The 22710-nt window shown below is 34.6% G+C and overlaps 1 protein-coding gene and 1 long non-coding RNA gene across 2 annotated transcripts; both read right to left on the reverse strand.

Moving 5' to 3' along the window:
* Nucleotides 1-3680: 3680 nt before the first annotated feature.
* LOC131006774 (vacuolar protein sorting-associated protein 2 homolog 2-like) lies at nt 3681-11669 on the reverse strand. The gene is made up of 17 exons (XM_057933912.1): nt 11370-11669; nt 11066-11110; nt 10451-10485; nt 10300-10350; nt 9743-9847; nt 9566-9637; nt 9207-9278; nt 8981-9061; nt 8847-8882; nt 8705-8763; nt 8333-8388; nt 6392-6505; nt 5595-5705; nt 5273-5394; nt 4245-4325; nt 4078-4152; nt 3681-3976 (listed from the first exon to the last, which is right to left on the reverse strand). Exons 1-17 carry the CDS (start codon nt 11407-11409, stop codon nt 3944-3946), a joined length of 1188 nt encoding a protein of 395 aa, XP_057789895.1. The 5' UTR covers nt 11410-11669; the 3' UTR covers nt 3681-3943.
* A 2928-nt stretch (nt 11670-14597) lies between these two features.
* Nucleotides 14598-18266, reverse strand: LOC131021572 (uncharacterized). The gene is made up of 4 exons (XR_009100994.1): nt 17901-18266; nt 17738-17819; nt 15442-15506; nt 14598-14856 (listed from the first exon to the last, which is right to left on the reverse strand). It is a non-coding gene; the product is annotated as an uncharacterized LOC131021572 (long non-coding RNA).
* Nucleotides 18267-22710: the final 4444 nt, after the last annotated feature.

Consider the following 22710-nt stretch of genomic DNA (forward strand, 5'->3'; position numbering starts at 1 on the left):
TCTCGCCCTTTCCAGGATTCAAACTCAGATCAAAGTGCATTTTCATAAAAATTATTGACTTATTAATCAAAATTATTAACTTGTTCCTGAGAATTCGCACACATATTTCTCAATTCTCAACACATTAGAAGACTAAAATAAGTGTAAATATGTTCCTATTTTATATTATAAGAGTTGTTTTCAACCTATACATATATAGGAAATGGTTCCAATGAGATCTCTCATATACTGATTTATTCATTAGTCTCACATCTCAGAAAAAATAGCAATCTCACTAGAATATATAGATATGTATATATATATATATATATATATAGGGGAGGGCTAGAATAAAAATACTTTTAAGTGTATAAAATATAAATGATTTTCAGCCCTTAGATCATCAAGATCTACGGTTGATTTGTAACCCTTTTGGATGAATTCGTGGTCCTGGGTTCGAATCCCAAAGGTAGCAAAAATTTATTTTTCACAATTCGTAACCATGTTAGATGAATTCGTAACCCTGTTGGATAAAATTCGTACATTAAAAAACGTTTATATTTATATTTTAAGAAGTGTTTTTACTGTAGCTTTCCCCTATATATATATATATATATATTCTAGATCAAATTATATATAGATCCGAAATTCGTAACTGTTTCCCTTGCAATTCATACGTTTTTCTTATTACGAATTGAAAGTACTTTTGTTACGAATCATATTCTATGCACGAATCAGAAGTTCTTTTGTTACGAGTTATGTTCTGATTATTTTTCAATGTTGAACTTGAGTCAATCCTCCAGTTAAAATAATAGAAATTAATTTATTTTCTAGAAGACGATGAATTAAAATTTTATTAACCATAGAAAAAACAAAACCCTAAGCACCTATTGAAAGCACACCAACGCCAGCTAAAATATACATAGAGGTAGGTCTTTATATGCTTGCAATATATTTATTGTTTGAATTAATTAATGAAATGTGAATAACTATTTATAACAGATTAGTGGGTTTTAATTATAACCTCGTTAAGATTCCATTTGGACGTAATTAAATGGACTCCCACAAATTTTTACACCATCAATGATTTTACACTACAAATAATATGACCTCACACATTTACACACTTTTATTACACTAATTATAATCTTCTTAATAACCGTGCCCAAAAGAAATGAGATAAGCCTAATGAGACGGAGGGAGTAGATATAAGTTAAAGGAATAAAATAGAAATGAAAAGAAATATAATGATATAGGAGTATATGAGAAACAATAAAATTATGCATGCGGAAGTCCGCACCCGGATTCCATGGTCATCTTCTCCAGTAATATTCTAACTCTAAGCATGCCCGTCTCAAAAAATATTCTAAGCATGCAAATTTGAGTGCTTTTTCAGATGCAACTTTTGCCTTCTTTTTCTTACACTATCTAAATAAAGAAATTCGCTTTATCATTTTCTTAGTTAAAGTTTGTCGGCTCTGACCGTTACGATTTGACAATTCTTCTTTCTTTACCTATTTGTTGATGCTCATGTATTCTCTTGTCCGGAAAAAGATGCAAGGGAATGCATTTATAGTAGTATTATATTTTAACGTATTATTTTTCAAAAAGAATTGAAAGATATGCATTAGTAAAGTCCAGTAATAAAAAGTCGTCTCATTAAATTAAATATAATGTAAAGTAACTACACCTTCCATATTTGTCTCAAAAAAAAAAAAAAAACTACACCTTCCATAGCTAAACAATTATTTTATGTAAAATGATCGTCAAACAAACAAACAAAATGATCGTCAAACAAATAGCGAATTTGATTAATTATTCTACAATTTATTTACTACAATTTTTATTTGACGAATACTTAATTAACAGCTTTACTAGATTCATGTCAAATAATATGGATCCTGTTAAGTTGTCAAAGTTTTTAATATTCACTCTCTAGTTTCCAAAATTTTATACTAGCATATATATTCATATGTGTGGTGAAATTCACGTATAATTTAGAGGCTATGAATTTTCCAAAACTAAAAAATGTTTTTAAGTGGTTACACCTTGTCACATCCTTCAACAATAATATGAACACATTATATGATATCTAGACGAGATTGTTGTAGGTACGTGGTAAAATATACTGTAGGGGCATTGTCCTTTTCAGAGCACGTGTAGTAATCTAGGGAGAATTTTTACAGTATTAGTAATTGTGTTTGTGTTGAATATATATAGTTAAATACATACTCCATTTTATTTTTATTTTTAACTGTACGTAGGCTTGTACAAGAATACGCTTGCTTAATTTTATTTAATTTGACGGCCTTGAAATAGGGATCTCTCTGACTTCTACGTTTCTGAGCTTTGATATAATAGGCAATTAAATGTCATATATGGTGTTAACCTCCATGCACGATGATCTTTACAAAATGTGATTTAAATTTTACCCAATATTACTCAATTATAAGCTATGAAAACCTCACTCCATCAATTTAAGGTTCAATTCTCATCGTTCCCTTCTTTCGGCATTTTTTTTCTACAATTGGAAGTTGACAAGGCAAGATTATTTGTCCACGCGTAGACTAATGGATTTTGTCTATGTAAAACCAAATATTGTCACGTTATTTTATTGATCACCATAAAAAATATTGATGGTGCCAACTTTGCTGCAAATCAAATAAAAAGGTCTTAATTGAAACGATTTGAAAGTCGTAGTTAAATTGCATATTGACTGAAATGTCATCAATTAACCTTAAAACGAATGACGAACTAGTCAGGGAAATAATGAACATTAGCACTATGGACAGTAATATATATAATAGTATTAGTAATTTCTGTGAAGAAATATTTTTCATCATGTGGTCGTGTGATCATCTTTCTTGAAATGAAAATAATTCTGTTAACATAACCCAGCAAAACAAAATATTGAAAGAAAACTCAATTTATTGAAATCCGACATTCATGGAAAGGAAGGAGGAAAAAGAAAGAATGTGTGAGAAAGAAAGCGATAGTTTTGACTTTAAGAATCAAAAGCCAGCTAAAACCAATGTCAACAACGGAACAAGTTATATAGTAGTATAAAATTAAAATATACTTTTAATTAAATCGATTCAATTTGTAATTTGAACACCATTTTTATAGACTATAGTATAGCAAATCCATATCCAAACTTTTTATTTTATCGGAATTACGATCACCTTAAAAAATTTCAGCCCCACAAAATTGGCCAAACTTGAATTCCAAACTAATTTGCTGATTTGAATCAACAAGTATTAGAAGTGGACTCATATGCAATTATATTAATTTTGTTGAAGTGATAAAAGGGTGTTTCTTTATGGAGTGGGGGCTTATGAAGTTGAATAGAGCCCATTTCTTTCAAACATGCCAAATAGTAATCTATCAGCTCTCATGGCGCATGCCTCCCTTGGTTGTAAAGCTTACCAATTTGTCGTTATGATTGGTATTAGACGTCATTTCAGTTTTATATCCCTAGGTACGACTGATGCGACGGAAAATTCGATGCTACCTTTCCTTACAATTATTCTAAACTTAAATTACTCCATCTGCCCTTAGAATTTGTAACTCACAATTATAAAATTTGCATCAACAAGGATAAAATAGGAAGATGTGACCTTAATGAGCGAGAGAGAGAGAGAGAGAGGGGCCAATTATTGAATATGCATATTTCAGTTGGTAAGCAAGAGGTGAAGATGTGATGAACAACCAAAGCATTCCAAGCATACATTTTACTTACAAATATATTATAAGTGTTCAATCTGCTAAGCTGCAGGCACAACATACAATTCCTGGGTAGCAAAATGAAGCACGCTATATATAGTGCAAAATAGTCCAGTTTTCCTCTGGTACTTTACAACAAATTTTATTTTAATCATAGCCACAATATGCACAGGATCTCTCTCTATATGCTTGTTTTTGTAGCCGACTAGGCTTCCAACGTACTTTTACATTGACATACATCTTATGTCGTGACGCCAACAACGACATTGCTCACCTGTGGAAGAACAAATTTGATCAGTTTACATGAAATTGAACCCCAATAGCATGAGCTGAGAAATATGGAATGCAAAACCAAGGGTTGAAAGATGAACTGACCAACTTGCCACTTTCATCAACAGTCATGGGGTTCTGCACCACTACCGTTTGATTATGAGAATGGGCTGTTGTTACCTGCAGCAAGCAAATGAATTCTGAGTTTCCAACTAATTGATGATTCAAAAGAAGGTTTCATGCTCATGGCAATATGGAGATGATAAACTTACTGTAGAAGTAGATTGCGTTGGTGCAGAATTGGAGTTCACCGCAGGTCTATTTACAGGAATGGGGACTCTCGTATCGCCCATCTACAAAAGCGAAAGTAGATTTAAAATCCAAAAGAAATTTAAAACTAGTATCATGTTTTTGTATGATAAGCAGAATAAACTTTTTCTGCTGTTTGGAGTTCCCACCTCGTCTATCTATCTACATGGCACTGGTCTTCCATTACAAACTAGTAAAGCTACTTTTCATCTGCTAAGAAATCCCATCTTTTCCTACTCAAATACTTATTAATGCACACAAAAGATCTGGAGAAATCCAGTCTAGCATCTCAACCAGGCAGGAAATATTTCATCTACCAAATATTTTTCATCACATTGTTTTCAAATAAGAACCTGACTAATAAAATGTTGACCAGGCAAAAATAACATCAGGAACTAGTTCATTAGATAAAGAATTACGATCCTTTCTCTGCATCTGAAGCACAAACCTTCAGGAATAGATAGACTTTTAGTCATGAGAAAGAATTCTACATACACCTGAAAACTGCTCAAAGAAGTTTCTTTCACTATGCCCGAACATAGATCACAAAATAAGAGCAGTCTCAGTGCCGATGATATAGAGGAATAGGACTCTGCCGAGTTCAAGACTTGAGTCATGCAGATCTCCCCTACCCGTGAAATATATAGCCAAGACCAAATTCTTTCCACTAGAAGTACAACATCAAGTGCTTATGTAACAGAAGATGTACACCTCCTATGTTCTCATCTCGATGAAATTGATTCACTTCATAGCCCCCATGTCCTCCCCCCATCTCATTGTACTAACTATCTAGTAGTATGTCTCAAGGCCAAAAGAAGAGGATAAATATTTACTTAAGAAACAATATGATATAATTTCTTCCATTTAACTAGAAATAAATCTCTATTAAATAAAAAGAGTGAAAGAGAGACATTGCTAGTATTTCCTTAACATATGTAGGGGAGTGAAGAAAATAAAAGTAGCCACACAGAGAACAAACCATAATACTAACATTAACATTAGTGATGAAGTGACAAATGGCACATTTTACTGATGGTGCTCCAGCAGGATACATCAGCATAGTATGGCAATTTCCACAGTTGACATGAGCAACATTATTAGGAGGCGCGGCAGCTGCACATCGTCATTGAAAAATAATTAGGCAATGATCGCAAATATATTGAAGAAGCACCAAAACTTGCACAAGTGCCATGAAATTAGCATGCATGACCAGGAGATCATTCTATTTGTATGATGATTAATGACGGGGGTTAATGTTAGAAAAAGACAATAAGATCTAGCATTAATATGTAAATAACAAGTCAAGTTTATACCTGGCACAAGATTTACAGTGTGACAGCAGGAACACCTGACACTGGTTGCTCCACGAGCATGCATAAGCAAGGTGCGACAGCCTCCACATATCAATTGAGCCATTTCCATCCCTGCATAGAATACCCAAAAACTCAGAAACATGATATGCACACTTGCTTGTTGTCACTACCAATAAATAAGAGAACACACTAAGAACACCTTGTCTGTGCAGTCACAGTCTCTCAATTTCAGGTTGCTATTAATAGTAATTTTCCCCTGTGTTCAGAGAAATTACAATACAATACCACAGTGCCCCCCAACCCCCGATTCTGTATTAGGTGGACAGCTAAGGCATTGGAAAAGAAGGAAGGAATAATTTTCATCTAGCTGTTCTTATATTCAATGATAAGAAAGGAAGAAACACAAAGTGCTGCTGTGTGGTTGATTTGCCAGTGCTAACAAGTCATCAACTTTAAAAAGAAAAATACGTCAAAAAAACAAGATGCTGTTATGCTAAAGAAGATGCAGTAATATACAGCCACGAAGAAAGAAAACACAAAAAGAGGAGTATGTACTAATAATGTAAAAATGTAAAACAGTAAACCATATCACCAATGATGCATAATCACGAATTGCTCTAATGCCACCGAAGAACTATAGGCATGATATAAACTAAACTGTGCAGTAGCATGCACCAAAAAAACTAACAGACGTGCTATTCATCCCTATCCACTTCAGTTTGATAGCAATAATTTTTCTATTGACTTGGGGAAAATTTGTTTCATATAGCTTGGCAAAGAAAATTTTCGATCATTACCAGGTGGTGGCACAGAAGTAACCATATTGCAAACTGCACAGCAAACATTTGTAGCTCCGCTCGGGTAAAGAAGGACGGTTCTACACCCACTGCAAACAACTTGGCTCTGCATATCTGCCAATCAAAAAATCCAGAATCGAGAACAAAAATTGAAAACAAGTCGACCAAAAACTCCTCTTTTTTTCAAGATATTACAGAAATTTGAGAAACTACATGAAACTTCCGGGTTTAAAACCAACTATATATGCCAGCTCAATTGTCAAAGATAAATGTGCATTCGTCTAATTATCCACACATCAAAAGAAACGCAACAGAGTTGAGAGTCCTAGCCATAAATGTCGCACATTAAACCTCTCTAAATTCAAAAATTATCTCTAATTCACACAATCACAAACACAAACGAATACTGAACACGAATCAACAAAACTCAAAAATTGCAACGCAAAACTGTAAACTCAAACGACTACTAAACGAAATGAACAAGAAAAAACAAGCAGCTAGGAGGATTTTCTCACACCTGCAAAACCGACGTATTACAGTGCGACCAAATCGGTAATTCCTGAAACTACGAAATCTGACTAGCAGATTACTGCAACAACCAGTGCGGGAAAATGAAAAGAAGATGAAAAAAGAAATCAGATCTAGCGCGATTGTAATTGGATTGGGTTAGATTGTATTTTGTTGTTTTCTTCTCCGTTGAAAGTGATAATCTATTGAAAATTTTGAACGTTGACTTTGCTGGAGAGTGTCTCTCAACGGAGAAGACTAAAGATACCAAATTAAACATATTCTTTAATTTCTCTGCCTCTATGTAATCTCAATTCTTTATGCATGTGTGGTTACGTTCACTTTGTCTTGATACTCTAGAAGCTTCAATAAAATAAATTAATTTTGGAGGGCAACTTGATATTGACAATACATTAATTTTTCAAATAATATAATTGGTCATATAAGAAGAGAGAGAGATATATAGTTATGCCGTTACGTTTAGGTGATGTCGTTATTATCATGGGTTTTTTTTTTTGGAAGCAGTTATTATCTTGGGTTTTAAGCGAGAAACACTTCAAATTTAAAACCTAAAAAGTTGGATTAATTTTCGAATTTATAATTACAACATGATTTTTAAAATGATACAATTAATTTATACCACAATCTCTCAATTTTTTGCAATTATAAAAATATCCCCAATTATTTTCTGACGAGTAAAATACTAAAGTTCACAAAAATACATTGTTTATTTATCCAAAAAAAATATTGTTATATATTATAGTAAGTTGTAAGCATTTGTTGTTATGCAACGCCATTCGACTTGACACAGGTGAATGTATGAAGTGCAAACGTGGACTTTACATCTATCTCATAAAGAAAATTGAAAATGTTTACAAAAGTTTAAGATTGTGGTGTAATTCCAACATTTTTTTTCAATTAGATACACCACACAAATTTGAAAAAAATAATCACACCTAGGAGACTATTACCCACACAAGGTGAAAAACACTATCCATACATAAGTGAAAAAATTACACTCCTTGATTGAGCCAAAATCTCACACAAAGAAAAGTCTTTGGATGCCTCAGTTTTGTCACTTAAGCGTAATTCCAACATATTAATAGTCATGTTACAGTTACAAATTAAATAATAAGAAAAAAAGATCGTACTAATGTAAGGCTCACCATTACAAAACCAATACACACCATTTTATGTGCAACTGTGTGTTCGTGTGCACAATATTGTAGAAATAGGCAAGTGTTTTAATCTCTAAAGTCCAAGAAATGGTGCAAATTAAACATGATCAACTCAACATCAGTATTAAAAAGGGCACCAAAAATAAAAAGCAAAAATTCTTTAATCCTGCTCAAGTATTTGATATGATAGTGATTTACACATGATATTTTTTTGGTAGAACTATAACCTATGCATGATTATACATCACTCATATTCGTCGAAGAGACGCCAGCCTTTTCTCGAGGTCCTCAACATCAGTCGACGCAGCAGCGCTGTGAGTTCAAAACAAGACAAGATCATCAACACAATATCTACTTACAAGACAAAAAAAATAAAATAAAGTAAAATAACTGCATTACAGATGAGACATAAAGAATCCGACACTTATAAAGAAACGAAAGGTTTTGTGAAATGGTGGTCCAGAAAAGCAGTCTAGATATGTACTTCCTGAAATTGTGGTCTGTATATGCTGTATTCTCAAGAATATTCACATATATGGGGCAAAGGGATGATAATACTGACAAATAGAAATAAAGATAGTGATATTATGCATACTTCCATCTCAAATAAAGTTTTAATGGGACGTACCTTGGGGCAGCATTCTCGACTTTCTTTGATGCAATCCGCCCCTTTGGAGCTGAAGATAGCTGTTTAGAAAAAATTAAATCAGAGACGTTTCTTTTGCCATGTATATAGTAGCAAATATATGAGGGGTTACAAAGAAGCCAACCTGTGAAGCAATGTCAACCCCGATCTCATCAAGGACCTATATACAGAAAAATAAATTTGCGTGTGGTGTCAGAAAGTCGGACATTCAGATAAAAATTGGAGGATTAGGTGGTCCAAAAGCAGTAATAAAGCTACCTGGTTAGTAAGTTCTTCGGTTTCTTCTTCAGCCTCATCTTTGTCTAGTGTCTCGTCAATTGCCTCAGACATCATTTCAATCTGAACGGAGAAGAAGATTAGCAATATGTGTTGTTGCTTACTCAGTAACCAGTCTAACTTATAACAGATTAATCAAACACAATATTCTTCAAAAATAACCGAAGCATTTTGAGGACGAAAGAAAGTGGTTAAGCAGAAAACATACCGTCATGTCCATCTGCGCTGCCTGTTGCTGGAATTCTCTGATCATTTTAGTTTGTCTTGCAGGTTGCATTTGCTGAAATTAAAGGAGGAGAAATTCAATAATCAACTACATAGAGGAGTCGTCTTTAGTTTTCTTGCAAAACTACATATTGTGCATTAAACTCTACTCACTCGAGATAAGGAACTGTATTAACAATAATAACATATATTCACCAAGTACAGGAACAACATAATTAAACCTCTATGAACATGAGCAAATATACCCAAAAGAAAGTAATCACGAGTAGCATGAAGCATAGGAATAGACTTGAAGAAACTAAACCGGGTTCGCTATCAAATCATGTCATTTCAAACACCAACCTTGTTCATAGCAGACATAGCTTTGGTTGCTCCTTTCATGCCAGTTGAAATTGAAGTGCTAGCATACAAGGCCTGTAAGCCAAAAACAAATTCAGATAACAAATTATAATTTACCAAGTATGTTCAGAATGGACAAGTTCCAGTCATATGATGTTATATCATTCCCAAGTCCATCACCTGTGTGTGAGTTGCCACACCTCTGATCTGGGCACGGCTGCCCTGCAAGTTTGTGATTTGCTGCCGAAGCCGAACTAATTGTCGAGCTAAGATTTTTGTTGCAGCCTAGATAGACGTGACAGTCACATGCAAAAATTTGTGGTAAGTTTCAAGTAAATTTAAAATTGACGACACTTAACTGAAACATCGATAATGCAGCTCACTCAAAAGACCTAGAGAACGAATACATCAGCTCCGTGAAAAAGCAACAAGCAAAATTATCACTGCTATTTAGAATGATGCTTCAACAATAAACTCCAACTGAAAGATGGTATGGAAATTCATGTAACATATTTCTACTTTTAAGTCGAGATCTTCCTAAATTGTTGTACTTCCTTCGAAGCCAAGAATACAACTATTATGAACAATAATGTCGATAATTTTATAGATTAACATCTGAAGCTATATCAGAGTGGTATAGTAGACATTCTCATCTGAAGCTTGAAGCTTTCATCAGAATTCACTGAATGTTACACCCAAAACTTAAAGAAACCTAAAATGGAAACTTCAAAACTTGCCTCATTTCCTGTTTTAGCAGTTTTCTTGATCTCTGCCACTAATCTCCTCTCCTAAAAATTGCAGATAGCAACGACCTTCTCATTAGACTAGAACAACAAACTAATATTGATAGGTATTGGCACTACTAAATTAAATAGTAATAAACAATACCTCCATCTGCAAAGATGCAATTTCACGTTCAATGCCTGTGGCACGACAAAATCAGTAGAGGGAACAAGATAACTGTTGGTAAAATGCAGCAGGCACACATTATAAAAGTATATTATTAAACCCATACGCCCAACTTCGAATCCATTGATTTATTGGTTAAAAGAAGAACAAAGAAAATAGATTTCAAGGAACTTTTAACTTGCAGGGCTATTTCTAGTATTTCATTTATTAAACAAAGTTGAGCGAGATAAGCTACTTCACTATGGAAACTGTCAGAGAAACCTCATAGTCATAACTGAACAGACAAACAAGCTGACAATTGAGGATTTCATTTCGAAAGTTATAGTTTCAGACACTTAAAACTTGTGCAGATATTTCCAGTGTTTCATTTGTTAAACGAAGTTCCACGTTTCACTATTGAGACAGACAGAAAAACTTTGTAATTTAAACATACAACCAGCATATAAACCATTCAGGATTTCAAATAATTGGCACTCCTACACTAAGATACACTCAAACAATCCACAATTTCTTAGTGACGCACAGCATAGCTACATGTTCTGGTCCAATAATTCTGAACTATAACTGTCAAAACAAGTAAGAATATATTATTACCTCTTGTGGCAACCGCCATTTCTCTTTTACTTGTTCGCAGCGCATCTGTAAAATACACCAAAATGTCATCGATCAAATTCACCAAACCTAATTGCCCAAACAGCTTCAAATACAGCAAATGAGCTAAAACGAGGGCTAACTCAAAATAATAAAATAAATGAGCGCCTATGCTTTCACATATAAAGGCAAAATCTTTGAACTACAAAGATCGAGATGATTTAAGAACAGCATTGATGTATATACATTATGATAATTAAAGAGAAAGGGGCAATGAAAAAAAAAGAAAAAGATAAGAAAATGTTACCTTTAGGCGAAGTTTTCTTCTTGAAGATGTTGAGATTCATTTTCTAAAAAAGCTGCAGAGATGTTTGTAGTGCTTGATCAAAAGAAACCCTAAGATTTGGGACGAGCAAGAAATGGGGAAGATCTGGTTAATGGCTATTGATTCAACAAACAGTGTTTAAGAAATGGACAATTTCTTCAATTCTCACTTTCAGTCTCCAACTGGAAAGTGGAAAGAGGGGGGCGAACTATTGCCTCGACGAGCGTGTTTTTGTTTATTGCACATCAACGGCTATGAATCTATGATGAACGTAGCCGTTGTAATCTGTTGACCGTAATGCCCTTGTGGTGGAAATCATTAGAAAATCTCAATAAAACAAGCATGAAATTAAAAGTGTTAATAGGCAAAAGTGCCCCACTCCTTATTCATATTTTGAAAAATGTCCACCCTTATCATGCAAAGCAATCCATGCCCTAAATTACTAATTAACCCTTAAGTGGGTCAACATCAAATGTAATCATTTCGGTCTTCTTACACACTCTTACACACTCGTGAGTTTCAATGCATTTTTGCACAATAATGACCGAAATTGAGTGCATGCAATAATTTTTTTTACACTGTATATATATATATTGTTCATATCTTTAAATTGTAAATATATCGACCGGACACTAATTAACACTTAAACAATATATTAAATCAAATTCAGCAAAATAGTAAAAATTAATATAAAGATACAAATAGATAGAATACAAACTTTTATGTCGATATATCATCGATCCGGCCGGTCAAATGGCCAGAGAAATGTATCCGACCGGGTACATTTCAATTTACAAATGACCCGGCCGGATACATTTTTCCTTGACAATTACCGGCCGGATCGATGATATTTAGGCATAAAATATTCTATTTTATTCAATTTCATAAACAAAAAAAAATCAAGACGCTAATAATATATATCCATGCGTATCTATCTTAAATTTTTTATTTTTTTCCCTTTAATATCTTAATTTCAATACATATATTCTTTGAAATTATTTGTATATATATATATATATATATATATATTTATATATATGTATTGTGTTATTCTTGAATGTTGATATATAGTACTATATAACACTATATATATCGTGTAAATCAATTGATATCTTTAAATTTAAAATATACTCAATATCCGTCCCAAATAAATGCATGCTTGTTACCCAAAAAAATCATGCATGTCACCGATACATAAAGGTAAAAATATCCTTCTTCAAAATTTGATTCCCTTTTGATAGACATAAAGCCGATACAATCGGTCCGTTCACTTACTTTAAAATACTAGGGTTTTTTACTCAACCACACACCTCTATCGGCTTCTTCACTTTTACCCACCGAGAGCTTCTTCACTTTTACCCACCGAGAGAGAGAGTTCAAAAGATTGAAGCACAGAGAGTTCAAAAGATTGAAGCACACTCGGACTCATCCATGGCATCTTCTTCACAGGTATTTATTTTTAATTTTCATGAAATTGAATAGAATAGAATAATGTATGCTAAAACACGATCGGTCCGGCCGGTGAAGTGGCCGGATAAATCGATCCGGCCGAGAACATTATTTAAATGAAACATACGGCCGGATCGATTTATCCGGCCACTTCACCAGCCGGACCGATCGTGTTTTAGCATAAATTATTCCATTTTAATTAGTTGTATGTTTATATTAATCATTAGAAATTTACTGAATTTAATTTAATTATATTTGTTTAAGTAATCATTATTGAATTATTATTGCGAGTTTTGCTGGGTATTACATTGCATTGTTTGTGTGGTTTTTGTGTGATTTAATAAAATAAAGTATTTTATGCCTATATAGAAACTATCCGGCCGGCACTATGCCCGGAATAATGCGTCCGGCCGGAACAGTTTCAATCTGAAATGTACCCGGCCGGATACATTTTACCGGACACTTCACCGGCCGGATAGTTTCTTTTTAGGCATAAAATACGTTATTAAATATATCTGTATGTTTACGTTAATTATTGAAACTGTTATTTTACTGAAACTGTTATTGTTTAATTATTGAAACTGTTATTAAATAAATATATTTAATTCTTTAATTATTAATTATTGAAACTGTTATTGCTTGGTAAAATATTAAATTGCAGTTTTTTAATATTTTACTGAATTTAATTAAATTGCTTGGTATTAATTGCAGTTTAATAATTTACTGAATTTTTACTCAATTTAATATTAAATTGCTGAATTACTCGAATTTTACTGAATTTAATATTAAATTGCTGAATTACTCGAATTTTACTGAATTTTAATATTTTAATATTACTAAGAGGAAATGTTTTAATATTTTACTGAATTTTACTATTTTACTTGAATTTTACTATTTTACTGAATTACTGAATTTTAATATTATTTAATTTAATTGCTTGGTATTAATTAATTTCGCCTCTTTTTTAATTATGCCTATTTGTATTATTTTTAAATATTTTACTGAATTTAATATGTTTTCATTTTGTAAATGAATAGGCGAATGTCACATATCTTCGTCGCGACACTATAGACCAGACGGAGGTTGCTATCAGCACCTACTATAGGGATTCACATTTTCCGGAGCTAGTTGAAACTTTAAATGTGGTCGGCGAACAGTGCAATTCAGATTTATTGGGAAGATTTAGAGCATCATGTTTTGGGCATTTCACTGATTGGAGGCCCGGCCCGAAGAGCAATAAAGCATTACACCAGATTGTATCGAGGCAGATTGTGTCAGAAGAAAATGAGATGTGCTTCTTTCTGTGCGGAGCACGAGTCAGATTTTCCCCTGCGGACTACGCATTAGTGACTGGGCTCAATTTCGGGGGATCGAGGTTCGATGCGACATTACAGCACGACTGCAGTCGCGTGGAGGCATACCGACGATTCTGCGGTACGCGAAGCATGACCATACAGTCGCTCATCAAACGCGTGTGCAATTTGGATCGTCGAGTGGATGATGAGGATGGGAGCCTGTACCTTCGTGTTGTCCTCGTGTGTGTGGCTCACACCCTTGTTCTTGGGTTGGATGCGCGGGTACAGCCGTGGCTTTGGGTTTTGGTGGATGATCTGGCTGCATTTGATAGATTCCCCTGGGGCGCGTATTCGTATAAGATGTTATGTCACAGCCCACTATCCCAATGACGGGTTAACCGGGGTTATGACTTGGATGAACAATAAGAAATGGAAATTTAAAAAGGGATTTACCAAATAACCAACATTAATAACAACAAACTAGTGGTATATATATATAACCACTTAGGTAATTAACAAATGAGCCAGCCATAACGACTAAACCCCAAATGAAAGTTAAACAAAATGAAGGAGTAATAAGTTCCACAATACGATAACAAATTCAGAGTGTTTGCAGCGGAAAAACGTGTGAGTTATGCATATGGAGATGCATACTCAAGGTTTCATTACATAAATATCAAAAGGGAAATCCGCTCAACACCAATCCATTCCATCGCCTGCTCAACCTGCACATTTAGAAATACATGCAGGGCTGAGTATAAAAATACTCAGTGACATAAGCCGAAATACAACATGCATACATATATAAATTGAACTGCCATAACAGTAACACACAGGGGTTTTCATAAATGACCTGCGCTTACTAAAACATTTCGTTCATTTTCATAAAGGTGGATGCATCCCATTTTCAGTCTATATGATCCATATCTGTCCTTTCTGTCACGCGCCGGGAAGGAGGCCTCCTTACCACGGACGCCAAGACCGGTCGCAAGCGACTCGCGGTCTCCATGAGTGTACACGTTAACCCTAGCTAGCGACCTTTGTCTAGCATAGGATCCCAATTGGATTTTCTTTAAAGTTGGCGAACCAACACAGATAGGATACATATAAAAACATAAACATTTTGGCAGTCAATCATTTCATAAACATTTCATTTTCATAACATTTTCATTTTCATAAAGGGCATTGAACATATAAGCATTTTATAAGAACTGAATAAATAGTCAAAACATATCATGCATATATATTCGCATATGAGGCCTACGTCACGCAGGGGATCTCTATATACGTAATAATAAAATAATGCCCACCTCAATTGTTCTTAAAGCTGGCGTGGAGTCGTTTCTTCTTCTGCTTCACTTTCTGTCGCCCGGACCTTCATTGATGAAGAGTCGATAAGTTCGTGAAGAAATTGTCATAAGACAAAGTCTAATTCTATGTGCCTAAGGTATCTTTTAATGTTTTAGGGTTCTAGCATCCATATTAATCTCGTTTCATTCAATCAATAAAATGTAACCAATTATCATGTAACTATCATATAGGTTCGAACCCATTTGTTCGAACATCAACATGTACATAATCCATAACCTCCCTCTACACCCGTCATTTAGTCAAGTACTCCATCAATTAAGAACAAGCCATATATTATCACCTTGAAAATTTAATCATTATAAATCATGCTTTCTCATACTTCGCACATTTTCATTACTTAAATAAATAAATCATTTATAAACACATGCTTAGTAATTTAATATCTCAATTAAATCCCAAGCTCATTTGATAAAGTAAATCATATACTTAATCATTCTATAACACAATTCCACATTTTTTTTATCATGTAAATAAATAGTCTCAATATTTATTAAAACATGAAGCCATTCTAATAGGACATTTTAATTCCATTATAATGGAATTACTCATAAAATAATTTAATCCTTTTTCTTTAAAAAGAAACCATATTTATAATATTCTATACATTTTTTTTGTAAATAAATAAGAAATTCCATTATTCATTTATAAATAATAAAACATTTTAAAATCCATTGAGATGAAATAAAACATTTTAACCATTTAAAATCCATACTCAAAAAGCCTTGAAATATTATAAAAATGAGGGTTTAATCCCAAATTATTATTATTATTATTATTTTTTTTAGTCCTTCAATAAATTAAATAAAAGAACGGACCTCATTTAAAATAAATAGTCCCAACCTTAAATATTAAAAATTAAATCAAGATATTTAAATTCACTAAATTAATTTAGTGAAAATTCAAACATTTTAAAATAAATAAGGCCAAAAATTCGTAGGCTTTATTAATCAATTAACAGTTCAAAACTTAATTAAAATGGGCCCAGTACATTTTATTAAATAAAAATCGGCCCATTCCTTTTTTTTTTTACAAAGCAGGAAGGCCCAGCAACATAAAATAAAATCGGCCCATTTTATTTAAAATTTTCGGCCCAAGCTAAATAAATAAATCGGCCCAAACAAAATTAATAAAGAGCCCAATTAAATCCTAACCCTAATATAACACACATATATCACACACACAAACACATAACACACGCACACACACAGCACATCATCAGCGCCTCACTCTCCCTCTCTGCCTCTCGGCTCTCTCGCCCCTCTCGCCTCTCTGCTCGGTCGAGTCCGGCGCCGCCTCCGGCGCGCCGCCTCGCCGGACGCCTCCCTCCTCTCTCTCTCCCCTGTTTCCTTCGTCCGTTCCTTCTCTCTGGCCCTCTCACTTCAAGAAACGCACACACACACACACACAGCTCATCTCTCTCCCTCTCCTCGTTTCTGCCGCCGCCGCCCGAGATCGGCGAAGGTCCGGCATATCGCCGTCGTCCTGCTCCTGTCCCGGTGAATCGACGGCAGCCGCGCCTCCTCACGGCCCATCCCCTCTCGGTATCTCTCTCTCTCTTCCTGCTCACGGTGGGCAGTCACCCCGGCGACCACAGTGCCGCCGCGACGACCTCAACAGCACCGCTGCCTGCTCTTCTTTTTCCCCCTCGGCCGGTCGAGCAACGGCATCCCGAAGGGCCGCCGCTTGTGCCGCTGCTTCCGCCGCGTCGCCGCCGTCTCTGCCGGAGAAGATAAGTCCTTTCCCCTTTCCTACTTATTCCCCTTTTCTCTCTTTTCTAAATCTAAAACTCAATTAATCTTTCTCCTCTCCTCCCAATTTCTGACAGAAAAAGGAAAAGGCGGCTCGGCGGCACCGTTGCCGTCGCCGGCCCTGAGCAGCCGCCGGCTGTCTCACTCCCTCCCCTGACTCGGACACACAAGGACGGGAGACTCATCCCCCCAAATTCCAGTCACACGCACAAAAGCAAAATTAGGGTTTTATTAATCTGTTCATTCAATCATTCATTTTCTTTTTATTAAAACTGATTGTACATGTAATAGATTAGAGAATATAGTAAAATGTGTGCGTGTGTATTATTCTGTTGGTGGTTCTCTGATGGTGATAAGCTGATGTAATTGAAACAATAATAGTCTAAAAGAAGTGGTAATGGATGCGTGTGTTCGATCTGTTTTCATTTGAATCATAGTTTTGTAATTTAACAAATGAATGTATGGAGAAAGTAAAGTAGGAGGTAACCTTGATAATTTTCTGAACTCACAAAGTTGGATCTGCGAATCAACAATTTAACAATGAATTTGGATTTGAATCTGCTTGATTGCTGGAAGTTGGAAACATAACATAGTTAAAATAGAGGGTTGTATCCCCAAGGAAGAAGAAAAGAATTGGTTGGAACACTTACCTCTGCACTTAAACTTTGTTGGGTGTGTTGAAAAGCGAGGAAAGAGCGGATGAATAATAGAAGGAAACTTGGTTTTGAAACTTGGCTTTTGTCTATTTGAAATGGCAGATGATTGATGATAAGATTTTGATGATAAGATTTGTTAAGATTATGAGGATTTTATTGTCGGTATAAAGGAGAGTTGGTGGTACAAATTGGCAGTGAAGTGGAAAAGTAGGTGTAGTGGTGGGGGAAAAATGTAATGGTGGGGATGTAGGGTAGTGGTTAAGATGAATCAAATTTAAATAGAGCTCTTGACTCTAATCAATTAAAAGATTCTTTATGAAATCCTTGCAGTAAAATCATTGAAGTAAAACACTTTATAAAACTTAATATCTCATTTAAAGGAAATTTTATGACTTCATGCCCACTAAAAAAAAAATCCATGTGGCTCATATAATTATGCTCAACTACTAATTAAACTTGTGCACCATATTTATAAAGATCCTTTAAAAATCAAACGGATTCAAATAATAATAAGAATTAAGCACATCAAGACACATATAAAACAATTAAATCACATCGGATAATTCAAACTATTTTTATTAATAATGGATGCCGAACCTTAATTATTAATAATTGAGTCTTTAATCAGTGATTAAAAGCCGGGATATGACATGTTATGCCATTATACGCATGAGATAGGAACCGGCGAGAAGTATCACTTCTACGGTCCTTCGTGGGCTTTATATGTCTGGGCATTGGAGCGCGTCCCGGGCTTCGGACACATGGTCGCAGCATCTAGCGGTGATCCGACAGCGCACCCTCGGTGTTTGAGATGGACTTTCAAGGGTAAGCCCCGGCTTCACGGTCTGCGCGATCTATTCGAGGGACATGTAATCAGTTATTTAAGATTTAGTGTTTCACCGTTACTGGTTTTACTTATGTTCTAATATATTATCTTTGTTGCTTTCTAGGGTGGTGTCCTGCCCCTGGAGCCCGATGGTGACGATCTGTCGAATCACTACTTCATATCAGCGCTGACACCGGGATTGGATTGTCTCAACATGTATAAGTACTTGGGCAGCATCTCGAAGGACTGATCATGTCGACCATAAACCATCTCAGTGGCTCGATTACGGGCTCGCAAAGCAACATCGTACTTGATCTGTACGCCAAACTCACGTCGCAGCTCCAGCTGGATGGCCTTCGGCTTCAAGATCTCGCAATCGTCGTGTATTTTCTGTGCTAAATATGTTGCGACGACTTTTGCGGGGGCCTTTATTTGCGCTACGCTCCCTAGCTCACCGTCGCATGAGTGCTCATTGGTGAACTTATACACTCCCCAAATGGCTCCATCTTGTGACGATGCATGGAGCTTGAAGGGGCACGTATCTGAATGCTTGCATTTGAAGTAGACTCGTCTGCTGTCTGATTTGCTGACAGAAAATTCCTTGCCCTGCTTCATGTTCCACAGACCGATTGCAACGATCAGATCATCTTTGCTATTGAAATACATATTCTTTGACAACTCCCGAGGCAGTAGCTGATAATCTTCAATATCAACAAGTGCCGCTGCAGCGTCCAACGGGATAACCGGAACTAACCAATTAATTAGTTCATCTGCTCCAGGAACCTGTTCGTCATCATCGTCGTCGATCTGCAAATTCTGCCAACCTGCATATTCAATCCCTGCCCTTCTCACGTTCTCTGGCTCCGACAAGTCTTCAGAGGCGCTTGTATCAGTCTCGGCTTCAGACGATGGAACATAATCTTCATCTACATTACCAGCATTCTCCACAAACTGAGGCTCGTACGTATATTGATCATCAGCTGGACCCCAACAACGATCAGTTGTTAGGCGATCGTAACGGTACGGATTTGGCTCATCCCATGAAGGCCAACCCGTTGACTGATCATTACCCCAAGTGACCGACGGTTCAACACTTTGTTGCGCCGGTGAATCTCCGGCTGATAGGTCTAAATAAGCATATCTTTGGATTGCTTCCAATCTGTCCCCACCTTCGAATGTTGCACTGGATTCACCTCCATACCCGGAAGATTGAGGGAGATCGAACGAAGGAACATACACTCCTCCACTGTAATCGTCTTCGACAACATAAATCTCAGGAAAATGTGGCTGGGACGCCAGCAACTGAAGCAAATCATTGTCATCAGCAAGAGTATTTTTACTGTATACCCTGCCATTTAATCTCTTCGTCAAATAATACAAGCTGTAATTAGTGCTCAATGAATTATCCAACATCAGGTGATTTATCATGTACACCGTACTGGCCATTGTGTCTCCGAAAATATGCAAATTCTTAGAAGAGCCGCCGATGTACTCATAACTATTGAAGGCACCTCCATAATTAACCACAAAGTATCTCCCATATTCATTCATCTACATAAAAAATAATAAATAAATAAATATATGATGTAAAGGGAATAAAATGTTAAAATACAACATATAACATGTTAATACACTCGAAAAATATCTATCCGCCCGGGGAAGTTTCCGAGGAAATGTGTCCGGCCGTGTATTACATGATATATAATTACACACGGCCGGACACATTTTCAAGGACACTTGTCCGGGCGGATACATGATTTTCGAGCATATTAACATGAGTTATGCAGCAATATATATGTATAGAACTAAAATTCAACAAATAATTACTAATTAATACTTTAAAACATGATATAATGTGCTCTAATTGTATTTCCTTCAAACGTGGCTTTAAATCATAGTATGCTATAATATGCTAATAATTCACATAAGCATATAGGATCAAACAAAACATTGAAAATAAACAATAACCAACTTAAATTACATTTCAAACGTAAAATGACATACCTTTAAACGTTCGGATGAGAGAATTCACAAATAATAGCTTCACCACTTGGAAAATATTAGAATTTCTAATGAGTTTGAGTGTTTTTTCACTTTGAGTGCTCGGATGAGAGGATGAGAGAATTCACTCATATATAAACAAAGATTCCTTCATTTCATGTGAATTTCAATGAAATTAGAGTGTTTGACATGAATACTTTACTGACAAGGCTATTTCACATCATATTTGTCGTTTATCATCAATTTAAAAAAAAAAATTATGTCCCTTAATTGAAGGCTAATTAATCGATGGAATATAAATACAAAAAATTAACACAATCCATATTAGCACTCAAAACACACATCAGAACCAAAAAAACATCTATCCGACCGGAACATATATGCGTCCGACCGATGAAACCTTATGTCCGGTCGGACACTTTGTTTTTCCGGTCGGATAGTTTGTTTTTTTTTTCCAATGTGTGTTTTGAGTGCTAATATCGATTGCGTTAATTTTTAGTGTTTATATTCCATTGATTAATTAGCCTACGATTTACTTGTAAAACCTTCGATTTTAATTCAAAAATAAATAAATATTATTTTTTCTGTCAGTCTTTCACATGTTCCAACACTTATTTGACCGATTTGCTTCTTTAAATTGATGAATTGATGTTTTTCTTACACTTTAACAACTTTTGTCATAGATGTGTAAGAACTTTTGCGGAAAACAATGCACATCCATCACATTCAAAGGGCATTTTCGATTCTTCACTTATTTAGGGCATGTAGTGCTTGGTATAGTAAGAGAGGGCATTTTTCAAATTATTCATAAGAGAAAGGGCACTTTAAATTTCGCCTCAAATTAAAAACATACTATGAATTTTTAATTTTTGAAATACCAATAAATTAATTTTAACTGATAATGTGTATAAATATATAAATCATCAAATATCAAAAACAATTATAAATGATAATAAGTATTATTATGTATCATATAATATTCTAAGATGTACAAAATTATTTATTTGCATATAATTTAATGGTGTATATTTTTTGAATGCATATTTATATCATATTTTTGTGATTATTTTGTTTAAATACAATTTTTAAAATAAAGTTCCTCTGCAACATTTAGAGATTTGATTTAAAGAAAAAACATGATTTGTTTTCATAAATAAAATTGGTCAATTTATTAAGTTTAATTTATTAGTATTGAAAAATAATGTTGCGTTATTTTAGTTGGATTTTGATTTTAATTAAAAAAATGTATCTGAAAATTACTTATATCAGTAAGTTGTAAGCGTATACATGTCATGTAATTTGAATAAACATGACAACAATTATTTTTATATGCATTAAAAAATTATGCTATTTATCGATATTTTTTATCAATGAGTAAGTGAAAAAATAAAGGGTTGAACATGAGATATATGTAGTCATTTTCAAAAATAAAAGGGTTGAGTACCAAATTCCCTCTGTCGATGGCGTCCCTATCGCCTATAGGACCCTATAGTCAGGGTTATAGCTATTTACTACCTCAATGTGGCAAAATCGCACCAAATAATCCCCCGCGTTTTAACGGCGGTTAACACTGTTAGAAAGGGTTAAAGTACTATATTCCCCCTATAGAGTCTTGTACGCGATAGGGACGCCATCGATAGGGAGAAATTTGGTACTTAACCCAAAATAAAATGTATATGATTTAATATTTAAAATTTTATTTTTAAATATATATATATATATATATACACACACAAAATTAATTATTTTACAAATTTATATTAATATAAATTTCACTTTAAAAAATTATTTTTAAGATAAAGAGTTCTAAAATGAATAAATATAAGTTTTATCTTTTTAGTTCGAGCCCCACGGCCCACGGTGGGCGATAAAAAAAAAGTTTTATCTTTTTAGTTGCATTAAATTGTTATAATAATAAAAATATAAATAGAAAAAAATTTAAAAAATGATATCTAATACAAATATAAAAAATAAAAT

The sequence above is a fragment of the Salvia miltiorrhiza genome, chromosome 1, assembly GCF_028751815.1.
Source record: "Salvia miltiorrhiza cultivar Shanhuang (shh) chromosome 1, IMPLAD_Smil_shh, whole genome shotgun sequence".
NCBI classification, from domain to species: domain Eukaryota; kingdom Viridiplantae; phylum Streptophyta; class Magnoliopsida; order Lamiales; family Lamiaceae; genus Salvia; species Salvia miltiorrhiza.